The sequence below is a fragment of the Callionymus lyra genome, chromosome 1 (genome assembly GCF_982586985.1).
Source record: "Callionymus lyra chromosome 1, fCalLyr1.hap1.1, whole genome shotgun sequence".
NCBI lineage: Eukaryota > Metazoa > Chordata > Actinopteri > Syngnathiformes > Callionymidae > Callionymus > Callionymus lyra.
This window is the reverse complement of record NC_141818.1, coordinates 4,966,885-4,993,591: the sequence shown is the minus strand read 5'-3', so window position 1 is coordinate 4,993,591 and position 26,707 is coordinate 4,966,885. Positions and strand designations below refer to the sequence as shown.

General features: G+C 37.5%; 5 protein-coding genes across 6 annotated transcripts; 3 read left to right on the top strand and 2 right to left on the bottom strand.

Annotated features, from left to right (window-relative positions):
- Positions 1-281: 281 nt before the first annotated feature.
- coq2 (coenzyme Q2 4-hydroxybenzoate polyprenyltransferase) lies at positions 282-5,807 on the top strand. Its single transcript, XM_087794686.1, has 8 exons — positions 282-352; positions 820-1,163; positions 1,500-1,666; positions 1,929-2,050; positions 3,905-3,990; positions 4,070-4,203; positions 4,987-5,175; positions 5,234-5,807. The coding sequence occupies exons 2-8, from the start codon at positions 857-859 to the stop codon at positions 5,393-5,395; spliced, it is 1,167 nt and encodes a 388-aa protein (XP_087650812.1). The 5' UTR covers positions 282-352; positions 820-856; the 3' UTR covers positions 5,396-5,807.
- An 841-nt stretch (positions 5,808-6,648) lies between these two features.
- LOC148087538 (uncharacterized) lies at positions 6,649-12,187 on the top strand. Its single transcript, XM_087788852.1, has 3 exons — positions 6,649-6,770; positions 7,793-8,089; positions 9,209-12,187. Exons 1-3 carry the CDS (start codon positions 6,752-6,754, stop codon positions 10,519-10,521), a joined length of 1,629 nt encoding a protein of 542 aa, XP_087644978.1. The 5' UTR covers positions 6,649-6,751; the 3' UTR covers positions 10,522-12,187.
- A 1,194-nt stretch (positions 12,188-13,381) lies between these two features.
- On the bottom strand, positions 13,382-19,404 carry LOC148087537 (uncharacterized). Its single transcript, XM_087788841.1, has 3 exons — positions 19,254-19,404; positions 17,882-18,502; positions 13,382-15,125 (listed from the first exon to the last, which is right to left on the bottom strand). The coding sequence occupies exons 1-3, from the start codon at positions 19,270-19,272 to the stop codon at positions 13,870-13,872; spliced, it is 1,896 nt and encodes a 631-aa protein (XP_087644967.1). The 5' UTR covers positions 19,273-19,404; the 3' UTR covers positions 13,382-13,869.
- Positions 19,405-19,954: 550 nt separating this feature from the next.
- On the top strand, positions 19,955-22,480 carry LOC148087536 (uncharacterized). 2 transcript variants are annotated; one of them, XM_087788939.1, is made up of 2 exons: positions 19,955-20,187; positions 21,186-22,480. In XM_087788939.1, exons 1-2 carry the CDS (start codon positions 20,169-20,171, stop codon positions 22,175-22,177), a joined length of 1,011 nt encoding a protein of 336 aa, XP_087645065.1. In that variant the 5' UTR covers positions 19,955-20,168; the 3' UTR covers positions 22,178-22,480. The 2 variants fall into 2 exon arrangements, with proteins under 2 accessions (XP_087645065.1, XP_087645058.1); XM_087788932.1 differs by having other exon boundaries at positions 21,183-22,480.
- A 956-nt stretch (positions 22,481-23,436) lies between these two features.
- On the bottom strand, positions 23,437-26,092 carry LOC148087535 (uncharacterized). The gene is made up of 2 exons (XM_087788909.1): positions 25,697-26,092; positions 23,437-24,752 (listed from the first exon to the last, which is right to left on the bottom strand). The coding sequence occupies exons 1-2, from the start codon at positions 25,713-25,715 to the stop codon at positions 23,599-23,601; spliced, it is 1,173 nt and encodes a 390-aa protein (XP_087645035.1). The 5' UTR covers positions 25,716-26,092; the 3' UTR covers positions 23,437-23,598.
- Between the last annotated feature and the right edge of the window lie 615 nt (positions 26,093-26,707).

Here is a 26,707-nt window from a genome sequence, read left to right as displayed (position 1 = left end):
CTTCCTCGGGAATCGCAAATGCTTTATCGCTGAAATCTTAAACGTTCTCAGGCGGAAGTATTGTGTTCCATTAATCGGCGCTTGTAATTATTTTCCAACAAACGTGGTTTTACTATAACTTCCCGCACCTTAGTTAAGCCGCTGAACCAGAAATGCACATTACTGTCATTTTTTCAGCATGTTTTCATTCACTTACCAAACGAAGTGTAGAAACGCTTTCATCGCTCGTGGCTGCATGTAGTTCCGGTCGGTTGTAGTTTCCGCCGGAACGATTTACAGATGCACCACAACAGGAACGAGTGAAGGAACATCGACGACCTCGTCTGACCATTGAAACTATTAAAATAACGTGGTAAGTTTTTATTGTTTGTTATACATAGGTTCAACACAGAAAAATATTGTTTAAAAGTAAATTCAGTAAATCTAGCAAAAATAACCGGAGGTGCAAATGCAACGTATCCCTTTAAGGCACGATTTTATTATTTAAAAACGTTAATTTATTATGAAGGTTGTTTGTTAAAAATACAATGTGATTTATATTTTAAATTAATCCAGTTAGTAAATTATTTTCAAACCTAACTACGTTTTAATGATGCACATATTTTGCTTATAATGTTACAAAGTAAAAATCACATGTAGACAATTTCAGTTTATGACAATTGTAGGTTGTTTTTTTTCTGTGGTAATTTGTTGTTAATATATTAAAAATAGTTTTAAATAATGAGGTGAATTTTCTGCCCTTCCCCTCACCTAACAAAGAAAAGTGCCTGCTGCAGCATGTTTCTGGTAAAAGCCTTTTCTTTTGTCTTTGTTTTGAAGGATTTAAGAGAATGCTGAACCGGACCCGCGGAGAGACATGTTGTTCCCAGTAAGGCTGACCAGCCAGTTCACCCGGGTTGCCATCAGGAGTCTCCCTAAAAGCCTCCGCAACTACTGCAGCTCTTCGAAGTCGACGTATCTGAATAGCGTCCGCCACGACTCGAACACACACTGTTGGAGAAAAGGACTTCCCAGGCTCGGTGTGTGTTCTCTGTCGGTCAGAGGCCACGAGATTCAAAACGATGGAAGAAGAAATTTTAGTGTCTCTGCAGCGTCGATTGTTAATGCCGCTCCTGCTCCCCTTCAACCGTATCTCAGACTGATGAGGCTCGACAAGCCGATAGGTTCGTCCTTTTTTTATTTCAATATGTTCTTATTGATTTAAAAGGATCTTGTCAACTGATAGATTGTAGTGTCTTAACTATGACTGGTTTGAATCATAGAATAAGCACATGCATGTAACATATAAAAGCCTAAATTGAAATTGTCATGTGTGACAATAGTTCTATGTTAATTATTTAATAATTTATGAACACAAGCTAGTTAATTATGACTCTATACCTCTTATTATTGGTTAATTATCATTTGGTATCATGTTATAGTTTTGTCATCTTCCAACAATGGAAGTTATTCTAAGGTCACAGAAAGATTGCTGGATGTTTATCGGTGTATATTCGCAGGTACTTGGCTGCTGTATCTCCCGTGTACATGGAGCATCGGTCTGGCTGCAGACCCCGGCTGCCTCCCTCATTTAGGCATCCTTACCTTGTTCGGGACGGGCGCTCTGCTGATGAGAGGAGCCGGCTGCACCATCAATGACATGTGGGACAAAGATTTTGACAAGAAGGTACCTTAACCTGCAAACCATATGGCTTGCTAATTAAGCATTATTCTGTAATTATTTCTATTAAAAAAAAATATGTGTTTAACAAGTAATGTTACCATTAGGGTATAATCCTTCAATAGATTTGTGGGTCCAGATGGTAATTTGGAACACTTTGCAGTCGATTTGAAGGAAGCTTTTAAATGAATTATTGTAGCATAAGAAGTCAACAGGATATTCAAAACATCATGTTTATAAACATGCTTTTATTAAAAAAAAAAATCAGGTGTCCAGGACGGCGACTCGGCCGATTGCGGCGGGGGAGATTTCTCAGATGCAGGCTCTGGTCTTCCTGGGCGGGCAGCTGTCTCTGGCGCTCGGAGTTCTTCTGTGCCTCAACTACTACAGGTACTGACTCTGCGTAAACACATGACTACAAGGGGCCTCATGTATTTAGAGTATGTGCGCGGATAATTACCAACAGCAAAGTTAATGTGTATCAAGAATGAAAAGAGAGTCAAAATGTGTTGGTTTTCCCCACAGGTTTGAAGCTGACAAATCAATGATAAATCTGCTGCTCCAAGCCTTTGTGACAATCACTTATGTGGAGAAGGTCACATAAGAAACTATTGTTCGCAGTCACTTGAGTGGATATCAAAGTATTTACAGACTCAGTAATAGTTTTCTCATTCCCCACATTAATGATCCTTGATGATTATGCTGTTTAATAGTGATGTGTCCAATAGTGTCGAGGCTTCAAAGCATGTGTCGAGCAATCCAGGATGATTTTTAATGAAGCGTGTATTGAGGCGTGTGTTGGTGATGTCCGAGGCCTAGAGAACCGGCGTACCAAGTGACTGGTTTCTAGATGCGCTCGAAGATTCTCGCATAAAATGACATTAACGCAAGGATCTCCCCACACATCTATTAGATTTGGCAGTTTATTTTGCTCGACTTCTTAGCAACTGACAATATTTAGTCATGAATTCTGCAAGAAAGGGGAGATTGTTCATTTGAGCATTTGAGCAGATCTATACTCGGCTCAAGACATGAAATGGTTAAAACAACTCATTCACGCTTATGCAATAATTTAAATCATTACTTCTACTATTAGTAGTTTACCTTTCAAACGTCATTAACCAGTATGGCTCGTGGCTAGAGTTCAATGCTCTCGAAACAAAGTTGCGTAATCGATCCCCGCGTTTGTATTTTAATTTTTACATGATTGTTTTGGAAGAATGTACTACCTTAATATTTCTATGATTTAGTCAAATAAATTAATAAATGAAACATCAACTGAAATAAATTTTAAGTTATGTTAGCAGTGATTATTCCTATGCACCAAGAGGCCTCAGTAACAGTTTTAATGCCGATAAAGGTTTTGACCAGCAGGGGGTTCATGTGCACAATAAATAAGCCTCAATAAATGAACAAAATCAACCTTTTCTTTAAACATTTGGATGGAAATGTTCAAGGCTTCATGAGGCTTCATCTGCCCCTCACTCAATACAACTAAGTTAAGAACAAAATAATCATAGGCATCATTTTATAATCTAACAAACAAATCTGCGTCTGATAACTTCTACTCTGATATTTGAGTCACACGTTTTTGCGTAGCCTGCCATGAAAACGAATCATTCAGGCGGGATGTCGATCCGTAAAAATAGATTTGGAACCGATCATTTAAAAATAAAACGCTGTGTGCAACTCCAGAAGGATTGATCGAGATTCTGAGCCGACGAATGTCACTCTTGTAAGATGGAATCACCAGCTTGTCTGTTATATGGAAGATGTAGCCGAAAAGGTTAGATTTTTAAAGCGCAAGTCGCAGCAAAAGCCGATTTTCCTAATGTGATCAGTTCAATCTTATCTTCACATCAGTACCCAGCACTTTAAGTTACTGATTTGCAGTTTAATTATTGTTAAACGTCATCATAGGATATTCCTAACAAGGCCCTGGTCGTCTCCGTTAGTTAAGTATTTTTGTTATTCACCCCGGTAAGTGAAATATAAATATTTACACTGGAGCGAGTTTGCACTATATTAGAAAAAGCATTTAAAATAACAAATATAAACTGTTAATCCAGTTTGAATTCATGTTTTCATATTGTTTTATTCTGATCTCGGAGAGGGGGAAAAAGGTTTGGTGGCATTAATTGGAATGTACAATTGATTAGTACGCACAGATTTTGGTCAGTGCAACACTTTTTTTTTTTATTTTGTACTGTTTTAAGTATAAAAATAAGGATTTCTTCCTCACAGCATCGCTCTGGGTGCTGCTTCTCTGTCTCTCGTGGTCACCTACCCACTGATGAAGAGGATCACGTACTGGCCGCAGCTCATGCTCGGTACGTAGAAGTTAACCTTCCTTGTTAACGTTTCTCTTGACCACTGAGCTGAAGTCTGCCTCCCTCTGACCCCTGTCAGGCCTGGCGATCAACTGGGGCGCTCTGCTGGGGTGGGCTGCTGTCAGAGGCTCCTGTGATTGGTCCGTCTGTCTTCCATTGTATATGTCAGGAGTGATGTGGACGCTGGTTTATGACACCATATATGCTCACCAGGTGGGGAACTAGAGGGATAGTTCACCCAAAATTCAAACTCATTTTGGACTCACCCTTATGTCGACTAAGGGTTGGGATTATTGTCGGAGTAATTTGTTCCTTTTCAGAGTTATAGGCAAAAATAATAGTTCATTTTAATGTAGCGACTGGAGCTCAGTTGTCTTCGTCTTTTTCTTCCTCTAAAAATCAGAATCAGAATCAGAAAACCTTTATTAGTCCCGCGAGGGGAAATTCGGTTTAACAACAGCAAGAGAAATAAAAACACCCAGAAATAAAAACGAGAAAGAAAATCTAAATAGAATAAAAGATAAATCTGCGCTAAAAAGACACTTTAAATCATCCAAGTACCTCCATGGTTCTCGTCTTTAGGCTGCCTATGTAGACAGTAGAGTGTATGCGCCCTGGAAGCGCCCGCGATATTTACCTGGAATACTTCCTGTCTTTATCGCTTGTTAACTTTAAACTTCTGCTACAGACGGGCTCAAAATAAAGTTTTTCTGGAACAATTCTTCTCATGTCGTTACACGTTACAGAAGTATGGAGGTATTTGGATGTTTTCAAGTGTCTTTTTGGACAAATGTAAAGACGAAGACAACTAAACTCTAGTCACTACATAAAAATGAACAAACATTTTTGTTTATAACTCTAAAAAGGAACAGATTACTCTGAAAATAATCCCAACCCTTAGTCGACACAAGGGCGAGTAGAAAATGAGTGAAGTTTGAATTCTGTGTGAACTATTATATAGTTAAATAGATGTTTTTAAAATCATTAATTTACCAGGATAAGGACGACGACATCAAAATAGGAGTAAAATCTACAGCCCTGAGGTTCCAAGAACAAACCAAAACCTGGCTCAGTGGATTTTCCGTGGCCATGATGTCGGGTCTGGTCGTTGCCGGAGTCAACGCAGAGCAGACTCTGCCTTACTACGCCGTTCTCTCCGCCGTGGCTCTTCACCTCGCACACCAGGTGAGAAAACAAACGTTCACATGATCCAGTGTTGCAGCAATAATTCAATTTTTTTCAGATTCACACACTGGACATTGACAAACCGGAGGACTGCTGGAAGAAGTTTGTCTCGAACAGAACCCTCGGATTGTTGCTGTTTTTAGGTATTGTCGCGGGAAATTTGTGGAAAGACAGGAAAGAGGTTCTGCTACAAAATGAAGAACAGAAGACAGAAATGTAAATGTTGTTTTTATCTCATACAACAAATGGAAAGCCATCTGTGGTTGCGTGGCATTTTTAGCCATACAGAAAAGATTAAGAGTAATTAAAGCAAAAATAATAATAATAATTACATGATCTGTTCTTCTTCATATCTTGTCTGGGTTCAGCATATTTGTTTTCTAACTTCCACAGTCTCTGAATCTAGATCATGGCACTGACCACAACTATGTCATCAAACTCTTCGCACACTCTTACTGCACACAACTCTTCACCTCCTTTGATTTATTCCCATTGCCCTGTTGATAAATTCACCTCAAAATTTAACTGACTAGATGTTTTAAAATGATAATTATGTATTATAATGATTCAGTATTGTATTGTGTAAATCGTTCTTATTGGCTTACAAATAACATCAACATCCCACCTGAGAAACTGTAAAACATGTAAAATAAAACAATGTATTCAATTTTTTCTTGTAATTTACTTTGTTTTTACTCTGAATCTCACTTATTATATATTTGTGTGTTGAAGAACTACCTCAGTTTCACAGGGAACTCACAGGTTCAAGCTGCAATACTAACTTTTTCCATTCATCCAGTTGTAACCAAGGCCTGTTGACTGCTCGTCATAAACTTTGTTCAGAAGTTGTTACATTACTGCTATTATAGATCTTATATGAAATTGAATACAATGATTTCACTTTCTGTTGGCGTCAATTAAATAATCAAGAACCTGCGTTTAATAACGGTCTGAAAACACTTAAAAACGCAGAGAAAATACACTTTATATAGCTTGTCTGTATTACATTTATAATACAGATTATTGTGTTCAGTAATCTGGATAATTGCGGACGAAAATACGTAATATCCATGTTTCCAGATATTTAAAATTCATTTAAGTGTATACATGACATTTTTAATGTTTTTTAAATTAAATGAAATCGTCAAGTAAATGATTTATTTTCCTCAATTGGTCTAAATTGTCCCAATTACGGACACCCTCTCTGTCCAATGAGGTGCTCGGGTTGTACTTCCACCAATCAGTGATAAGCTGAACAAGGATCCGTCCAATCAGCAGCATTTGTCATAATCACTTCCTGTTTTGAAAAAAAATTCTTATGGTTTTTACTTCTGAGGTTTTGTATTTTTGTTTCGCTCGGTATTTCCGCAATTTTTTCTGTTAACGTTTAAATCCTTATTTTTTTTCGTGTTTTACTCGCTTCACGGCCACCGTAAAAAAAAAACATCCATCCAATCCTCCATTTTCTGCTTCCTGAACAGAAGCTCTGCTTGTTCATCGCTGATCGTATTAAACTATTTAACGCTGAGACTATTCTTCGTAAACGAGAGACTGAACAGAAGAAGATCCTGCTGAGATGAAGCCCAGGAGACCAGGTACAGGAGTGTTATAATGTCTATAGTGTGGAGAGATGATGACGTCATCAATGTGCAGAACACGTCCCGTTGTATGAGACTGGTGTTTGCAGGTGACAAAACTCTACTTCAATATAAATTAGATTTTGTATATTTGTAAACTTTTGTGCACAAATTGTCTACAAAATAAAGCGCCAAAACACGTATTATTTAAGGCACGAATTCATGATACTTAAGCTAAAAAGTGACAGAAATATTCTTTAGTAGTGATGGCGAAGCAGTTCTGTTTAGGGACTTCTTTTTCGCCAAAATTAACAAGTATTTTCTTTCGAATGCCTTAGTAAATGTTTATAACTGTAGTTCAAAAGTTTAGCCACTAGGTGGGGTCGTCCATTGTCATTGTGTGGGACAGCTTCCGGTTCCGGTGTGCTTTTGTTTTGAAATCACTACGCTATGAGCAATATGAAGGTGTAAATAGATGATAATAGAACTGAAGGAACAAAAATTAGCACTTAATCCGTTCTCTGAGTGTTTACACATACACGTATTTATTTGTTTATTATAATTTAGTAAATTGATAAACAAGTGATCGGTCTAGTGACCAAAAGCTGAAGAAGATCAAGCTTTAAGAATTATTGAGCGATGAACAAGAATAACTCGAAGAACTTCCTCAGTTTCACAGTGAACTCACAGGATTAAGTTGTAATACTAACATTTTACATTCATTCCACCTGGAACCAAGGTCTTTATTAAATTTAATTCTTCTAGCGGCTAAACTAAAGAACTACAGTTACGAACATTTACGACTTGATTCGATTTTCTTTTGCAAAAACAAAGTCCCTAAACAGAACTACTTCGCTATCACAACTTGAAAATATTTCTGGTCGTTTTTATTATTAGTATAATTTTATCTAGAAATACTGTTTATTATTTTCAACAGTTGTTGTTCAAAGTGCTTATATATTTATTATAATTTAAACTTCACATTTAAATCCCTACATGTTGTGTTAATTGACTTGTGTTTGTACTGTGCTGATCAACAGAAGAACAGAATGAAAAGAAAGATGCTTTCCAGCTGCCATTCACTTCTCTCATTGTGAAGAGTGAAGATGACGAAGATGATGAGGATGAAGATGAAGCTTTAACCAGAAACTTGACTCATCACGAGAAAAATGAAACTGAGCTCGAGGACAAGGAGGAACAAGAAGCTCATCTGATTGAAGAAAAGCATCGAGAAGGTTCATTGAAGATGTCGTTCATTTCTGTTCATGTCAAGAGTGAAGATGAGGAGGAGCCAACAACCTGCATCTCGACTCAAAAGATGAAGCCCAGTAGACCAGGTACGAGTGTTATAATGTCTATAGTGTGTAAACATCGTGGAGAGATAATTATGTCATCGACATGCAGAATACGTCCCTTGTATGAGACAGGTGTTTCCAGGTGACAAAACTGTAATTTGTGTTATTTTGATGCACAAATTCATGATACTTAAGCTAAAAAGGACCAGAAATATTTATCAGTAGTGATGACAAAGCAGTCCTGTTAAGGACTTCCCTTTTGCCAAATTAAACAAGTATTTTTTTCGCTTCCTGTCGTAAATGTTCATAACTGTAGTTCTAAAGTTTAGCCACTAGATAGAGTCGTCCATTCTTAGGGTGTGTTCGTTGGTTTGGGGTCGGGTCTTCTCATGAGGGCCAGCTTCTGGTTCCAGTGTGCTTTTGTTTTGAGAGCGATATGAAGGTGTAAATAGATAATAAATGCACTGAAGGAACAAATAATATCACTTCGTCTTTAGTGTTTACACCACTGGTGGCAGCTGAACCATATTCTAGGTTCTTTTCCAGTACATTTCCCTTCCTATACCATTGATAAGATATGTCTAAAATTGTCTAAACTTGAACGATGAACAAGAATAACTTGAAGAACTGCCTCAGTTTTACAGTGAACTCACAGGATTAAGTTGTAATACTAACATTTTACATTCATTCCACCTGGAACCAAGGCCTATTGACTGCTTGTCAATAAAGAGAAACTTCATAAAAAAAAAAATCCTTTTTTTTTTATTCCCTAAACAGAACTTCTTCGCCATCACTACTGGAAATGATTTCTGGTCATTTTAAGATCAGGTATCGTGAACTAGTGCGTCAAAATGACATTAGACATGAATTTCATGAGTATCACAAGAAATGAGTGTCAAGATTTAAAAAAATAATCTGTGTTACATCTGGGGCTCCGTACTTTGGTAAATGTTGTTTATATATTTATAATTGTTTATTTTTATCATTGCTGTTTTATTTATTTATTATTTTAGTAAAAAAAACTGTTTAGTTAGAAAAGTAGTTATAATTTTCAATAGTTGTTGTTCAAAGTGCTTATATATTTATTATAATTTAAACTTGACATTTAAATCTCTACATGTTGTGTTAATTGAGTTGTGTTTGTACTGTGCTGATCAACAGAAGAACAGAATGAAAAGAAAGATTCTTTCCAGCTGCCATTCACTTCTCTCATTGTGAAGAGTGAAGATGATGATGATGAAGATGAAGCTTTAACCAGAAACTTGACTCCTCACGTGAAAACCGAACCTGAGCTCGAGGACTTCAGTGTAATGCTTGACAAGGAGGAACAAGAAGCTCATCTAATTGAAGAAAAGCATCGAGAAGGTTCATTGAAGATGTTGTTCATTCCTGTTCATGTCAAGAGTGAAGATGAGGAGGAGCCAACGACCTGCAGCTCGACTCTAAAGATAAAAACAGAATCTGATGGAGACGACAGTGATGCATCAGTACATACACTTCCCCACCTTGAACACAAGACCTCGCTCTCTTCAGACACTGATGACAGTAAAGACTGGAGTAGAACCAACGACACCCAAACGGACTCAAACCCAAAAGATAATAGTGATATCAAATCACTGATCTGCTCTAAATGTGGTAAAAGGTTTGGCTCCAGGGCTGGACTAGCTCTACACAAGAAATCCTGCTGCAGATCTTTGACCTGTTCAGTTTGTGGGAAATGTTTCAAAAGGAGATCCAACCTGGACCTTCACATGCGTATTCACACTGGGGAAAAGCCTTTCAGCTGCTCTCAGTGTGGTAACTGCTTTGCACAGAATTCGCAACTGAAGCGACACATGATCACACACACCGGAGAAAGATCGTTCGTTTGTTCTCAGTGCGGTAAATGTTTTTCCCTCAAAAGAACCCTGGAGGACCATATGAGAACGCACACTGGAGAAAAACCTTTCAGCTGCACCACATGTGGTAAATGTTTCGTACGGAGAGTGAGCCTGAGAGTACACATGATAACGCACACGGGAGAACGATCGTTTGTGTGTTCTCAGTGTGGTAAATGTTTTACACAGAGGTCGTCGCTGAAGAAACACATGGTAACACACACAGGAGAAAGATCGTTTGTTTGTTCTCATTGTGGTAAATGTTTTTCACTTAAAGGAACCCTGGAGGGCCATATGAAAATTCACACTGGAGAGAAACCATGCAAGTGCTCTCTGTGTGGTTACAGATGTAGACAGAAAGGGCAATTGAGGGTACATATGAGGATTCATACCGGAGAAAAACCTTTCAACTGCTCGCAGTGTGGCAAATGTTTTGCACATAGGGCAAGCCTCACACTACACATGAGAATTCACACAACAGAAAAGCCTCTCAGCTGCTCTCAGTGCGGTAAATGTTTTGCACACAGAGGGAGACTCAAGGATCACATGGACAGTCATTCAGGGGAAACGCCTCATACAGTGGTATGCAAAAGTTAGGGCACCCCTTAGAAAAATCACTGCAAACACTTTTACGTGCATTTAAGCAAAAATAGGCATCTGCATAGATTTGGGCACCCCAGAAAAATAATTCCATTAATGTTTAGTAGAGCCTCCTTTTGCTACAAGAACAGCCTGTAAACACCTCCTATAGCCACGGACAAGTCCCTGGAGTCTGGCAGGTGGTACTTGGGCCCACTACTCCATCCAAAACGCCTCCAGTTCAGTCAGGTTTCTTGGCTTCCGTGCGCAGACAGCCTGCTTTAAATCAATCCATACATTTTCAATGGTGTAAAGGGTCTGGGGACTGAGATGGCCATTCCAGAAGATTGTGCTCGTGCTTCTGCATGAATTCCTTGGTGGATTTTGAACCGTGCTTATGATCATTGTCCTGCTGAACAATCCAACCCCGGCCTAGCTTTAACTTTGTGACCGATTCTTGAACATTTTTGTCAAGAATCTGCTGATATTGAGAGTAATTTATGTGGCCCTCAGCTTTAACAAGGTTTCCAGTCCCTGTGCTATTTCTTATTTTATTTTATTTTTATTTATTTTTATGAATAATTGCTGTATTGCTGTGGAAAAAAACAATTTCCCGAAGGAGACCTCCTGAGGGATCAATAAAGTTCTACCTAACCTAGCCACACCGTCCCAAAACAGGATGGACCCTGCACAAATTTCACAGAAGGCAATACATTCTTCTCATGGCATTCTGTGTTTTTTTCCCCCACCATGCATACCTCCTCTTGTTCTGATCAAATAACTCTATCTTAGTCTCTTTTGACCACAGTTTTTCCAAAATGCTTCTGGCTTGTCCAGATGTACTTTTGCATACCTCTTGCAACTCTTCTGGTGCAAAATACGCTGGATTGTGGAACGATGAACAACTACACCATCAGTAGCCAGATGTTCTTGTAGTTCTCTGCAGGTGGTCTGTGGTTTGTCTGTGACCATTCTAACCATCTTGTGCCTTTCCTGTATTTTTTTTGGCCTTCCACATCTTTCCTTCACAAGGACTGTTCTAGTGGCCTTCCATTTCTGCACTGCATTTCAGACTGTGGAGACAAAACTTCTTGATCATTTCTACTTTTCCTTCTACTAATTCATGATAAATAATTATCTTTGTTTTTAGGAGAGTTGTTAAGATGCCCCCATGTTGCCACTCTCTAAAAAAGAACATAGGACAAGCACAGAAAGCAATCACCACTGTTGAAAAGCCTTCAAGCTATAAAAGCAATTTTGTGCTGCAACCTGTCAGCTATCAATTCCTACAGGTCTTGAAATGAATGTGATTAAAAGGGTTCCCAAACCTTTGCACATATCATTTTTAACAGATAATTTTATCATAATAAAACTATGTAATGCTACTGTAAGAATGTTGGTCTGGAAAACACTCAAATGTCCACATCTCTGTAGGAAATCAAATCTTGTTGATGTGATCTTCTCTTGTTGGAATCAACATCATGAAGGGTGCCCAAACTTTTGCATACCACTGTGACTGCTCCCATTGGGATAAATGTCTTAAACGGAGAGAGAATTTGACAGGACACGTGAGCATTCACACCCGTAAAGAAGTTTAAAACCATATTCTTTAATTCAGGTGTCTTGTATCATCTCAGGTCAAGAAGAAAGGTAGTGATGAGAAATATATGACATGTTCTGCTATATATCACATAAACACTGTTAGTTTAGTCGACCAATGATGTATTAAAGTTGATGACTTTTGAGTACTACAGAATTTTTGAAATGAAATAAAATCAACAAAAACAATATGTGTTACCAAGTCTTTGTTATTCTTTTGTCAGCAATGTGTAGTAAACTATAATATACATAATATAAGATCCTTGACAGATTCAGCCACTTTGTGTGCTACATAAATGTTGATGTCTTTCATCATCTAACACAACTGTTCTGGTTAAGAAAGCCCAGCAGCACCTCCACTTCCTTGGGGTCCTTGGATGGAACAGGCTCTGTGAGGTATGTTGTATGTACAGAGGTCGTTTGAAGGAGACGAAAGAAGGTTATGACTGTTCACTAACCTCCCTGGACTCCATCTCCATTACCATACAGCCTTTGTGGAAAAGGTTCAGGCACCATAAACGCAAAACAAATGGACTGAAAAAGAGCATTTACGAAGGGCAGAACACTAAACGCACCAGCCTATTGAAAACATCACCTTTAACCCTTGCAATAACTACAGCTGTGTGCGCAATACTTCTGTATACTATAAACGCATACTATGCAATACGTATTATTTATGAATGCATAGACTATATACGTATATTTATTTGTAAATTGTTCCCGTTAGATTTTGTCCTTTTTAGTTTAATTTTTATCTATTGCACCTTTGTGGACTTGCTGGCTATTTTTTTTGCACAGGCAATTGTTCAATAAAGTATCTTGGACTCTTCAAGTCATAAAAATAGTGGTTTGGAAATTAGCGCTTAAGTTGACTTTTGTTCTACAAATGGCAAAAATCTGGCCATTGTTTTACTTAAAGATAGTATTTTTCCTGGATGGATTTACTCTTTAGAAAAGTGTGTCTAAATGTATCTATTAATCTCAGTTAAATGCCAAACACTAATACATATATTTACCAAACTGTTATGTCAGAAAGTATGAGTCTACTTGTGATGTTACCTTTTAATTCTCGGAGGCGCAATCCATCCTAATAACCTCTCTGTTTGCCCTCTTTCAACAAACATTCAAATCAAATAGCTTTTATTCAACAACTGTTTTACTATTATCAGACATTTTCTCAGTGGCGAAACACAGTTAAGTCCGCAATACATCAAAAAAGAGCAACATACTCTTTATGATGGATTTATTAAGAGATCATGAACAGGATTAAACCCAATGAAAATCAATCAGGCATTAACAGTGAGACAGCAGATTGTGACGGTGACAACTGAATATTTTCTGCTGTTTAACACTCTTTTTGTGTCAAGGTTATTTGGTTATTACTCTGTCTGTCTATGTGTTTTGACCTCAGGTTTATCAGGCACAAGTCACACCGCCTGACACAAGGCAAATTACCTTGGATCAGAGTTAATGGTGTAAACTCTACTTTTTATTTCTAGTGCAAACTTGCTCTCTGTCTTTCTTCAGATGATGCCCCTGTGTAAAACATCTACCACACTGAGAGACAAAAGTTTTTTTTTACAGCATTAAACATCTACCACATTCAGAGAATGCAAAGGGATTTTCTCTAGTTGGAATTTTCACTGGGGTGTCTTAGTTGAGTGCAGTTTTTTTCCAGACAGAATGAGTTGGTGATTCCTGCGAATCCTCATGTGTAACTTTCGGTACTCTCCCTGCATGAAGGATTTATTACAATGATAGAATATGTTAGATTTTTTCCATAGTGTGTATTTTCATGTGTAGTTTCAGGTGCCCGCTTTGTGTAAAACATTTTCCACACAGAGAGCATATGAAAGGTTTTTCTCCTGAGTGAGCCATCATGTGTGTCTTCAGGCACCATCTATGTGTAAAAGATTTACCACATTGAGAGCAGCTGAAAGGTTTTTCACCAGTGTGAAGTCTAGTGTGTTCCATCAGGTGTTTTCTTTGTGTAAAACATTTATCACATTGTGAGCAGGCGAAAGGTTTTTCACCAGTGTGAGTAATCAGGTGTTCTTTCAGGCACCGTTTTAGCATAAAACATTTACCACACTGAGAGCAGCTGAAAAGTTTTTCGCCAGTGTGACTCTTGATGTGTTCCTTCAATGACCCTCTGTGTGTAAAACTTTTCCCACACTGAGAGCAGATAAAAGGTTTTTCTTTAGTATGAGTTGACATGTGTACCCTCAGGCTCCAGCTATATTTAAAACTTTTCCCACACTGGGAGCAGATGAAAGGTGTTTCCCCTGTGTGAATTCTCATGTGGGTCTTCAGGTGCCATTTCTTTGGAAAACCTTTCCCACAAACGGAACAAGTCAAAGATCCTTCAACGCAGGATTTAAAGTGTTGAGTCAGTCCAGACTTTGAAGTACATTTCCTCCCACATCCAGAGCAGATCAGTGCTTTGTCTCCTTCTTTCTCCTGGATATGGACGTCTGTGTTCTCCAAGGATTTTGAACCTGACCGAGTGTTACTAGTTTCTTTCCAGTCTTCGCTGTCATCAGTGTCAGCTTCAGAGGAGAGTGCCCTCTGCTGGTCAGGGGGGTGAGGTTTATTTGCATGGATGGCTGGTTCTAATCCTCCACAGTTGTCTCCAGCAGGTTCTGTTTTTAGCTTTTGAGTCAAAGGAGGATTCTCATCTTCATCATACTCACTCTTCACAGTGACAGGAGTAAATGAGAGTGCAGAGCCACTTTCTACATGTTCTTCTTTAACAAGATGAGCTTCTCGTTCCACCTTGTCCAGAGTAACCCTGAAGTCCTGCAACTCAGTTTCTGTTTTCATGTGTTGAGTAAAGTTGCTGGTTGTAGGTTCCTCCTCATCTTCACTCTTTACTATGACCTTAGCGAAGGAAATAATGGAGGAATATTCCTCCTTTACGTCTAAAAATAGGTGAGGTTCTTGTCTCTCCGCGTCCAAACTGGAGTTGAACTGCTGTTGCTCCGTAGAAACGTCTTCTTCTGTCACAAGCAGCTGCTCCAAGTCTGCAGGGACACGAACACACATGGTAATAATAACATCTAGGAGGCACCAGAATATAAACCTTTCTGACATTATCCACATCTCGTCAAATCATTTTTACAACAATAAGAGACAAAATGTCAAACTCTGTAGGGACACGAACACACGCGAGTCACTGAACAATCAACAAATAATTATTACTTTTTTAACGCTAGAATCAAAACCTTTCTAATATTAACCACAAATTTCCTAGGATTTTACAACAGTTACAGAGAAAAAAAAGGTTAAAAGTCAAACGTTATTCCATGTTTATAAACATGTGTTTGAATTGTTGGCATGATTAAGTGACTCGTATTAAGAGTTTCCATTTATGCTGATTATTTTCATCTGCAGAGAAAACATTTTGAACAAATATTTATTAAAAATCTGAACGTGTACGTTGAAAGTCATATTTAAGTGTGTTTTATCCGAAAGTAAGTAAGTGTACTATGATTATCATGTTATACAAAAAAAAAAAGACTAAAACATTTGAGTGAATAACAGATGAAGAGAGCAAAACATATTTCTAATACGAGACATTCCATTAATTTACAATTAATCATCTTTAAACGTGAATAAGTATAAGGGTTTTTATGTTTGTGATTTAAATTAAAAGTCATGAGGTGTTATACAGGTTGGTTTGTGTACCTGCTCTCTGTGCCTCCATCTCCGGCGGAAATATATTTTCTTCTACTTTATAACAGAGTAAAGTATTGGAATAACATCGTCGCTTGAAGGAAGTTTACAAGACAGATCTGCTGACTGGAGGTTCGGTGCAGAGATGACATGACGAAGATGCTTCTGTGCGTCTTGAGCAAGAAATAAAAATGGCGGAATGGGTGAAACCATTTGTCTTCAGCAGCGGGGGCGATGACTAGATCGTTTTAATTTGAAAACATTCCAATGTCGTTTATTTTCAATGAGCTTTATTATAATACATCACTAGCTATATCCGGTTGAACCGCAGTACTTTAACGCCAGAGGTACATCTCCAGCGCCCCTCTTTTACAAATGGTTCGGCCCACTCTTTCGCCCTTCTTTCTTGACTCTGTACTTCATCTGTACTATTGATATAAATCAATTAAGTTCCTAAACCTTCTCCGTTTTCAACCTCATTATGAGTATTGTTGATCTGGAGGCCCTGATGTTCGCCTCGTTTAAAAAAAAGAAGAAAAAAAAGTGGGAAACAAAGGGGCAAACTTATTTATCTTAGTCAAGTAAAGTTGTGGAAATCGACAATCTCTGTTCCTGTTTTTTCCCAAACAATGGAATATGTTTAGGTCACAATGTCAATAAAACTATAAACCCAAAGTATAGAAAAATATGCAGAAACATGGATAGTGCTCACAGGAATCGAATAAACTACTGCAGAACATTTATTTCCTTTTCCAAACCTAACTTACCACCTCCTTTCATGACTGCTATGTCCTCAGCCTGTAGATCAATATTTGGTAGGGTAATTAAATCTATTTTAATTCTTGAAACTGCTGTATTAAAAACACACAGAGTTAAGTCCATTACACATAAAAAGTCCAACATGCTGTTAATGATGAGTTTTATTAAGAGAACATGAACAGGATTAAATGGAATGAAATGGACCGAGACATAATCAGTGAGGCAGCAGATTATGATGATGTACCTTCATGTATAAATAGATTAACCAACTAGATTACTGAATATTTCTTCCATTTAGTAGACTTTCTGTTTCTGTCCAGGGACCCATGGCTGTGTAGAGCTATTCTGGATTAAATACACAAGTTATTTAGACCCATTTGTCTTCACTCTATATTTGAAGTGTGGTTTGAGCTCTCGGGAGTTATTTCAACAACAAGTCAAATGACCTGTCACAAAGCAAACCTTGGATATAAAGACGATATAATACTCTACTCTTTATCTCCAATGTGAACTCTCTCTTGGTGTTTCTTTAGATGATGCTTCCGTGTAAAACATCTGCCACACTGAGTGCAGACAAAAGGCTTCTCTCCGGTGTGTATCCTTACGTGTTCCTCTAAGGTTTGTTTCAGCATAAAACATCTACCACACTGAGAGCAGGCGAATGTTTTTTCTCCAGTATGAATTTTCAAGTGTTTCTTTAGTGTCTGTTTTAGCGCAAAGTTTTTTCCACACAAAGAGCAGCTAAAAGGTTTTTCTCCAGTGTGAATCCTCATGTGTAACTTCAGGTACTCACCCTGCATAAAGCATTTGCCACACTGAGAGCAGATAAAAGGTTTTTCTCCAGTGTGAATTCTCATGTGTAATTTCAGGTGCCCTCTTTGTGTAAAACATTTACCACATTGAGAGCATATGAAAGGTTTTTCTCCAGAATGAACCATCATGTGTGTCTTCAGGCACCATCTATGCGTAAAAGATTTACCACATTGAGCGCAGATGAAGGGCTTTTCTCCAGTGTGAAGTCTAATGTGTTCCATCAGGTGTTTTCTTTGTGTGAAACATTTATCACATTGTGAGCAGGTAAAAGGCTTTTCACCAGTGTGAGTAATCAAGTGTTCCTTCAGACAACGTTTTAGCATAAAACATTTCCCACACTGAGAGCAGCTGAAAGGTTTTTCTCCAGTGTGACTCTTCATGTGTTCCTTCAGGGGCCCTCTGTGTGTAAAACATTTACCACACTGGGAACAGTTGAAAGGTCTCTCTCCAGTGTGAACTCTCATGTGTGTCTTAAGGTTATTTCCTAGTGCGAAACATTTACCACACTGAGAGCAGACGAATGGTTTCTCACCCGTGTGAATCCTCATGTGCGTCGTCAGATTATATCTCTGTGTGAAACATTTACCACACTCAGAGCAGGTGAAAGGTTTTTCTCCGGTGTGAACTCTCATGTGAATGTCCAGTGCTTGTTTAGTTTGAAAAGGTTTTTCACAAACCGAACACGTCAAAGATGCTTCAGAGCAAGATTTTTCGTGTAAAGTCAGTCCAGCCTTAGACGAACATTTTCTCCCGCATCTGGAGCAGATCAGGGATTTGTCATCGGCATCATCTTCCTGCTCAGTTATATCCACATTTGGATTCTCCACAGAGTTTGAACTTAACTGAGTGTTGCTGGTTTCTCTCCAGTCTTCACTGTCATCAGTGTCAGAGTCAGAAGACAGCGACCTCTGCTGGAGACTTGCATCCAAGTCAGGTTCTGATCCTCCACAATGGTCGTAATCGTATTCTATTTTAATATATTGCGTTGAACTGCTGGTTGAAGGCTCCTCCTCACCTTCAATCTTTACCACGACAGGAGTGAATGAGTACCCACTGGAGTCTTCTACATCTTCTACTCCATCTGCCTCTTTTTTTATGATAGCTTTATGTCCCTCCCTTCGGTCTTCTTTACTCGCCAGCAGCTTGTGTATGTCTGAAGGGAAAGAAATACAATTCAGCTACTAAACAATTGTGTGACTTGTTTATTCTAAATAAAAAGGGAAAATCAATCAATCAATCATATGGTCAATGAGTGCACTTTTTTGGGATGCAATTTTTTTTTGTAGTTGGATCATAAATGTTCTAAACACAGCTCAACTTCGTGGTTCTTCCAGCTTACTTTTCTCCACGAAAGATGAAAAGAAACTTGGTTTTCTCCTTCTGATGTTGTATAGAACTGACCAAGTTTACAGAAAAAAATATTCGTTTTTTCAAGTTTTTTTGATTTATTTCTTCTGTAGTCATTTAATTAATTTACGTGACAAACACAATTCTACATTTATATCTAAACTCAATTGACTGAATGACTCTGTGATTTTATTTTGAACATGTATAAAATATGTTACTATTTGTACATACAAAAAATGAAGCAAAAAACATAACAAAACAAATATCAGAGTTCGATTAAAAGAGAGATATTGTGTAAATATAATACATTATGAAGTCACTCTAGTAATGAGACTGAACTAGAGACGCATATTTGTAGAAAACATCAATTATATTTATTCTTAAAGTGTGATCGACGTGTTGTATTTGTGTGAATAACTAGTTCGAAATAAAACGTTGGATCGTCTGGGGTGAGAGAAGATCTCGCTACATAACACAAACATTAACTTTAGAATCATATCGTGTCACGTAAGTGACGTGTTTATTGTGTATTTCTGGATCCTCCACACGTATGTTACCTGCTCTCTGGGCCGCCATTGAACGAGGAGGAAACACATCAGCGAGCGATCAATAAATATGTTTAATCCACAGAAAGATTCAAAAGATCCACGGGGGGTTTTAAGAGAATCGCAGGGGTTTGTTGGATGCTCGGGCGAAAGCTGAAGCGACGAGGCCTCGCGTGGCGCGGACACGGAAATGACGTATTATTTACACGACAGGTGACGTATAATATACGCGTCTGTAGGCAATTTGTAGTTGTTTTGCGACAAAGAAACTCAGAAGAAGTAAAATGAGTCTGAGGGAGATTACGCAGCTGAAATTAGGTGTATTTATCTCTACTTATTATATTATTCTACTATTGTTTTATTCAATCCAATTTTAATTTACCTTAAAATGTAATTGTTGTTTTGTGTTCTGTTATACAACTCATACTTCAAAAATAAAATACATCTTCTCTTGTCCCTTTGTATTTAATATTGTAATAAAATAAAACCTTGACAACAGGTTAATTCCAATGTTTGTTTTTAATGTTTCGCTTCTCCAATAAATATGATAAACATCGTCTTCGTCCAATCACGTTCACGCGATGTCCCACCAATCAGCAGCCAGATAAGTCTCACGCAATCAGTAACAAGCCTTTCCATTCGTCAGTGTCGTGACATCTTCGTTCTCACTTCCGGTATGTGTTTTTCCTCTTTTTGCTTTACATTTTGTTTCTTGTGTGTGTTGAATGTTGTTGTTGTTTTTGTTTTTTTTTGCTCTTCAGGATCCTCTCACGAATAAAGGTCTCGACCTGATCCTCCAGTTTGCGCCTCCAGACTGACAGAAACACGCCATATGTTTGTGGTTCCTCCGGATATATATTGCAAATATCTCAACGTTTTTACTTCACGAGAGAAATCTGGGGGAAAAAAAGGAAAATCCTCCTGGAGATGGTGACCAAGAGATCAGGTACACAGAGGACGAGAATCAATATATTGTCCACGACTCTCAGTCTTTATTATTGTAAACATGGATTTCATACTGTTTGAATGTAACATAAAGAGCTTTAGATAAACGGAAATTGATAAAATAGATTAAAAAGAACGCAGTAGAAGAGACTCACAGACATGTAAGTACATCTTTTTAACACAGGCGGACTCTCATATCCCAGTCAAGTGCTTGGGCTAGTTGAAAAAAAACAACTTTTCACGTTTAAGTTAAAGGTAAATTACAGTCAAAGAGACATACTTTAAGTAGATTGGTGTCAGTGTTCAGTAAAATTAGTTTCTAAGAGCATGTGTATTTAATATGTCCCCCATTACATTTCGTTTTGGTTGTTTATTATGTGTAGCCATCATTTTTAGTTCTTAGTTTAATTTTGGGTAAAAAAAACAACATGAAGGCATTTACTAAATCTTATTGAATTGTACTAGTTTGTTTTTGAAAACTAAGCAGCCAGCAAACACAAAATTAATACAATATTTCATTTTTATTTGCAGTGATTCAATTCCATTTTGCATAATAAATACATGTTATAAAATATATTTTACAGCTCATTCACTTGACAAAACTGAGAATAGTAATAATTGAATAACTGGACAGAAAGAAAAATAACACAAACAAAATCACTGGCAACAATAATAATTAAAAAAAAACATTAATAAGTTAACAACATTGAAACAAATACATGTATACAGTAAATAAATTCAACAACATAAAAAGCTTGGTTAAAGTTGCTTTATTTTTGATGAGTTTTATTTAGAAATGTTTTTGTGACAAACACGAACACACACATACATTCATATTAAGAATTGAAGACGCATGATTATTATTTTCATCTTTTAGTTTTAAATAATATATCATTTTTGAATTTTGAGATGTGAATTTTATGTTTTCCATTTAAGTTTAGAAATCTGTCACCAACAAGAGGTTGTCAACAACACAACTTTCTGTTTGTTTCCCAGCAGATAAAGAAGTTTCTACTGAGCTGCAGGAGTATAGTTCCCGTGAAGACCAGGAGGAACAAGGACCTCCTTTCATTAAAGAAGAAGAAGAAGATTCCTCTTATGTCACGTTCACTCCAGTTGTGGTAAAGAGTGAAGAAGTAAAAGATGAGGATGAGCCTCCAACCAACTATTTCTCTCAACACATAAAACATGAAGCAGATGAAGACTACTGTGGAGGATCAGAACCACCGAGTTACTTGGATACACCTCTCCACTCTGACCAGCAGAGGTCACGCTTTGCTGAATCTGGCACTGACGACAGTAAAGACTGGGGCGAAATCTTCAATACTCGTTCAAACTCTAGCAATTCAAAAGATCATGTCACTGAGAAGGAAGACGAGGCTGATGACATTTCACTGATCTGCTCTGTATGTGATAAAAAATGTTCTTCACAGTCTGGACTGACCAAGCATATGAAATCCTGCTGTGGAGGAACGTTTCCTTGTTCAGTGTGTGGAAAACGTTTTGAAAAGAAAAACAATCTGAAAAATCACATGAGTATTCACACTGGAGAAAAACCCTTCAGCTGCTCAGAGTGTGGTAAATGTTTTTCACAGAAAGCAAACCTGAAAAGACACATGGAAATGCACATAGGGGGGAAACCCTTCAGCTGCTCCCAGTGTGGCAATTGTTTTTCACAAAGAGCGAACCTACTGAGACACATGAGAACTCACACTGGAGAAAAACCCTTTAGGTGCTCTCACTGTAACACATCTTATACGCTCAGTGGAAGTTTAAAGGCACACATTAGAATTCACATGGGTGATAAACCTTTCAGTTGCCGACAATGTGGTAAATGCTTTCGGCAGAATGGCACCTTGAAGAAACATTTGAAGATCCACACAGGTGAAAAACCCTTTAGCTGCTCCCAGTGTGGTAAATGTTTTACACAGAAAGGAAGCCTGAAACAGCACCGAAGGATTTGCCCCAATGTGGTGAATGTATCCCAGTAAGAAATCACATGAAGTGCATGAATTCACAGCAGAGAAATGTTTCAGCTGCTCTCAGTGTGTGTTATCAAATACAATTGATACTGACCATCTGCTAACAAGTCATCATATTTGCTGAGCAGTCACATTGTTCAAGTGATATTTCAGCAGCTCTCAGTTTGACGTAGGTATGATATTTCGGACTGAGAAAGAAATCGCTTACCTTTAATATCTGAAAGTATCAAGTACATCCCAATAATAACTATGATGTAATGCTGTGATCTGAGTTGATTGGTCTGTATATATCTGTAACTGAGGAAAAAATGTCTGAATTCTTTTCAGAAAATTTGAATAAATAGGAAAATGAATACATTTCTTTATTTATGTGGTTTTATGTTTATAAAAGTTCCATCATTGTCTGTCAATTAAAGAGCTCAGCAGCTCTAGGGTGTGACTCTTCGTCATCTACTGTGTTTTACAGATATTTAATTATATGGATGAAATGTAGGGAAATTAAATTGGTCAAAACTTGGTAGGAGTTTTTTAATCCAAAACATTCTCAAAAATGATATTAAAGAATCTGAATAATAAAGAACATTTGGATCACTCACACAAACGGCAACAGGTTACACGCCAGCTAGCTATGGTAACACCAAATAGAAAAGAAACATTTCTACACATTAAATATATGAAAGTCAACAATTGTGTGAAATAAACCCATACAAGAACAGGACGAACAAGAGGGAACAGACACAGTTTTTTTTAAATATCTCAGTGGTAGGATGGACAAGCCTTTAAGGATATATTTCAAATGTCTCTGATGTTGATGCTGATTTTAATTATTTACTTTGCTCCTGAGATCCCCTTTTACCTTACCCAAATACATTTAGACAATACTCTGGTAAAATAGTAATGTGCTCTGTCATTCCTCCACTTTATAATTGTCTAGAAAATTCCTTCATAGGGAGAAAATCACATTTTCACATTTATTTTGGTGACTCTTCTTTAGAAGCCTCTGTTAGCTCTTCAGTCTGAATACATTTTCATATATAATTTAACAGAAACAATAAAAAACAATTAATCCTATCAGATTTATTTTAATTATATAATAATAAATCAGGACTTATATGTGAAATAATAAATAAATAAGAGACAAAAACTGATAAGGAGACATAAGTATATTACAATCTTAATGATACAGATAATCATCCCGAAATAAACCTGATTATTCAATTTAGGAACATTTATTATTAACTAAAAAAAGAATGATTGAAAGTACACAAAAGAGGAGAATCATTTATTAACACAATGACCAAAACATACATATTCAGGTTCACATATTAAAAGTGGATGGATTAAGAAATAAATGATACAAAGGTGACTCATTTTTTGGTAATAAACCTTTTACTTATTGGTCTTTATGTCTAACTTTCAATTAATACATGTCACAAGTGAATGTGAGTTTTCATGTGGCTCTTCAAGGTATTTTTGTGTGCAAAACTATTACCACATATTGAGCAGCTAAAGGGTTTTTCACCCGTGTGAGTTTTCATGTGACCGGTCAAGTTTCCTTTATGTGTAAAGCAACTACCACACTTAGGGCAGCTAAAAGGTTTCTCTCCAGTGTGCGTTCGCATGTGCATGGTAAGGCAATTTCTGCGCAAAAAACATTTATCACATTGAGAGCAACAAAAAGGTTTTTGTCCAGTGTGAATTTTTATGTGTTCATTGAGGTGGTGTCTCTGCACAAAACCTCTACCACATTGAGAGCAAGTGTGAGGTTTCTCACCTTTGTGCATTTTCAAGTGTAGATTCAGGTGACCAACTGACACGTGACATTTACCACACTGAGAGCAGACATATGGTCTTTCTCCTGTGTGACGTCTCATGTGCTCCTTCAGGTTCCCCCTATTTGCAAAACATTTGCCACACTGAGAGCAACTGAAAGGTTTTTCACCAGTGTGACTTCTTATGTGTCTATTCAGACACCCTTTCTCTACAAAACATTTACCACACTGAGAGCAGGTAAAAGGTCTTTCTCCTGTGTGGATTTTCATGTGCCTCTCTAGATGCGATGCTTGTCGAAAAGATTTTTCACAAAATGAACAATTCAATCCTCCACAACAGATTTTCATGTGACGAGTCAGTTTAGACTTCGAAGAACATTTTGTCCCACATCCAGAGCAGATCAGTGACTTGACATCGTCTTTCTTGTCACTTGTCACAACTTTTGGATTCTCCACCGGGTTTGAACCTGACCGAGTGTTGCTGGCTTCTCCCCAATCTTCACTGTCATCGGTGTCAGATTCAGAAGAGAGTGACCTCTGCAGGTCAGGGTGAAGACGTAGTGTATGTAGTTTTGGTTCTCCACAGTTGTTTTCCTCAGCTTCAGATTTAAGATGTTCAATCATGCTACTTGTTGGACACTCCTTCTCCTCTTCATCGTCTTCCATCTTCACCTCAGCGTTAGAGAATGAAAGATCGCAAACCTCTTCTTCTACCTCTTCCTCTTTGATTTTATCTCCTTTTTCTTCTTTAATGAGCTGATCTTCTGGTCTCTCCTGGTCCGGACTGAAGCTGCACTCCTGCTGGTGAACATCTACAGAGACACGGACACACTTCAGGAACTCAACCATCCATTTGTTCTGGCATCATACTAATCAACTTTAAATTGAGATTTCATCTGTTTAAAAATCAAACATTCAATTCAGTTATAAGCAACAACAAAGGAGAGATTCTGCAGCTCCTTCCTGCCCACTGTACGGTAGTGAAGTTATATAACAAAAATGTAATGTTTTAACTGGTTTAACTCCCTCTCACACTTCCTTACTTAATGGCTTATTGTCGTATTGTATTCATTATTATGTTTGTTATTATATTTTAATATGTGTAATATATACAATTTAAATTTCCACAATGAGGGAAGGAGTATTAAACAATCCTTCCATCAATCTATCATTACATAATAATACAAAGTCACACACTACTATTGTTATCTAGGAAGGAAAATACAAATTAATTTATTGTCACCATCCATGATTAAACCTTAGATTTATCTCTCACTTTAAAAAAGAGTCAGATCATAGAAGATTAAATAGCTAATGTTCCGTCCTCATACAAAAAAAGGTTATTCCAGGAAAATCCAGACACTTAACCATGTGTAATGAAGTTACTCATCATTTAAGGCTATTTTTCTGTGTTTTACAAAGCTGTTTGGGATTAAATTGAATTGTTCAGAAGTCAGTGTTTCATTGATCAATAAAAAAATCCTTACAGAAGTGCGGTCGGAGCCGAGTTTACTCATTAAATACACATCTTTTGTAGCAAAAATGTCCTTTTATTGGCTTTCAATTGGAAAGCAAGGACACTATTTAACTGACCGCCAGATGGCGTTAGGGCGACGTTTTTGCTTCTACCACAACACCATCATTGTAAATGTACCATTAAAACACCCTTGATCTTGTGCATATTCAGATGGAATTAAAATTTGGCATTTCTTTAAACATCGCGTGTCTGGTGTGTGTGTGTTGTGTGTGTGTGTACCTTGTTCATTGGTCTCCATCCTCAGCAGAATTCTATTTGTTCTGTTCCTCGGAAAGCAAGGAGCAAGATGACGGTCATCGGCAGCATCACCAGACTACGAAAGTCATCTTTAAATCTGTAATTTCAAAATGTCATTTCCACGACCAGAGGAACGAATCAGGCGCTTCCGTCCGACAGAACAAAATGGAGTAAAGGGAGAAGAAAATGGAGCAGTGGGCGGAACTTTGTTTTACACTGAGGCCGAGGGAACTAATCTCCATCATCACAAAAAGACAAACTTCAAAGAACTGAAGCCACAGGACAAAAAAAAAAATCCAAGAATCTGAACGTGAAAAGTGCCCGAGTTACAGAAAATATTACGCAGCGGATGTGACGCACGCGGAAAGGACCCACCAATGAGAGAGAAGTAGTACAAAAGAAAAAAGTAAATAAAAGAGCGTTCTCTCTGAATCTTGCCAGAATACTTAACAGTTAACATATATATTAAACTAATATTTAAAATATATATAAACATATATATATATATTGCGACATTTGGATAACATCAAAATGACAATTAACTGCAGAAGATACAGATAAGATAGTCCCATATAATAATAATATTATCTTTTATTCAAACAAATAAATGATAGTTGTTAGATTGGAAATTATTCTACACTATACGTATACGCCATAAGTTAAATTAATGCTAAAAAGATGATCAAAATATAGAGTATAAAATACTAGCCTCATCTAAGAGCTTAAACGTTTAAATACACATTCACAACCAACATTTCACTTGCATACTGATATACACTGTGTCAAGGGTAGCTTGAAACAGACTAGAGATTATTCAGCGATTTAATGAAGGACTGTCTGTCTGCTCTGTTCACACCTGTGGACGTGAAACAAAAGGGCAACACGGAACACACCCAAAAGAGGGGGGCTGGAAGACAAAGGAACTTGCCCACACAACAGGCAAGGAAGGAAGTTACTCTCCAGGTGACTCGAAACAGAAGTTAACATAACAGA

Bases quoted from the DNA above. Each gene is read 5' to 3' on its own strand.
- coq2 (XM_087794686.1), top strand. From the start codon at position 857: ATGTTGTTCCCAGTAAGGCTGACCAGCCAGTTCACCCGGGTTGCCATC. The intron at 2,051-3,904 runs GTACTGACTCTG...TCTTCCTCACAG, and splicing joins CTGTGCCTCAACTACTACAG to CATCGCTCTGGGTGCTGCTT. The intron at 4,204-4,986 runs GTGGGGAACTAG...TTAATTTACCAG, and splicing joins ACACCATATATGCTCACCAG to GATAAGGACGACGACATCAA.
- LOC148087538 (XM_087788852.1), top strand. The intron at 8,090-9,208 runs GTACGAGTGTTA...GCTGATCAACAG, and splicing joins GATGAAGCCCAGTAGACCAG to AAGAACAGAATGAAAAGAAA.
- LOC148087537 (XM_087788841.1), bottom strand. The intron at 15,126-17,881 runs GTGAGAAACCAT...GTGTCCCTGCAG, and splicing joins GCACATGAGGATTCACACGG to ACTTGGAGCAGCTGCTTGTG.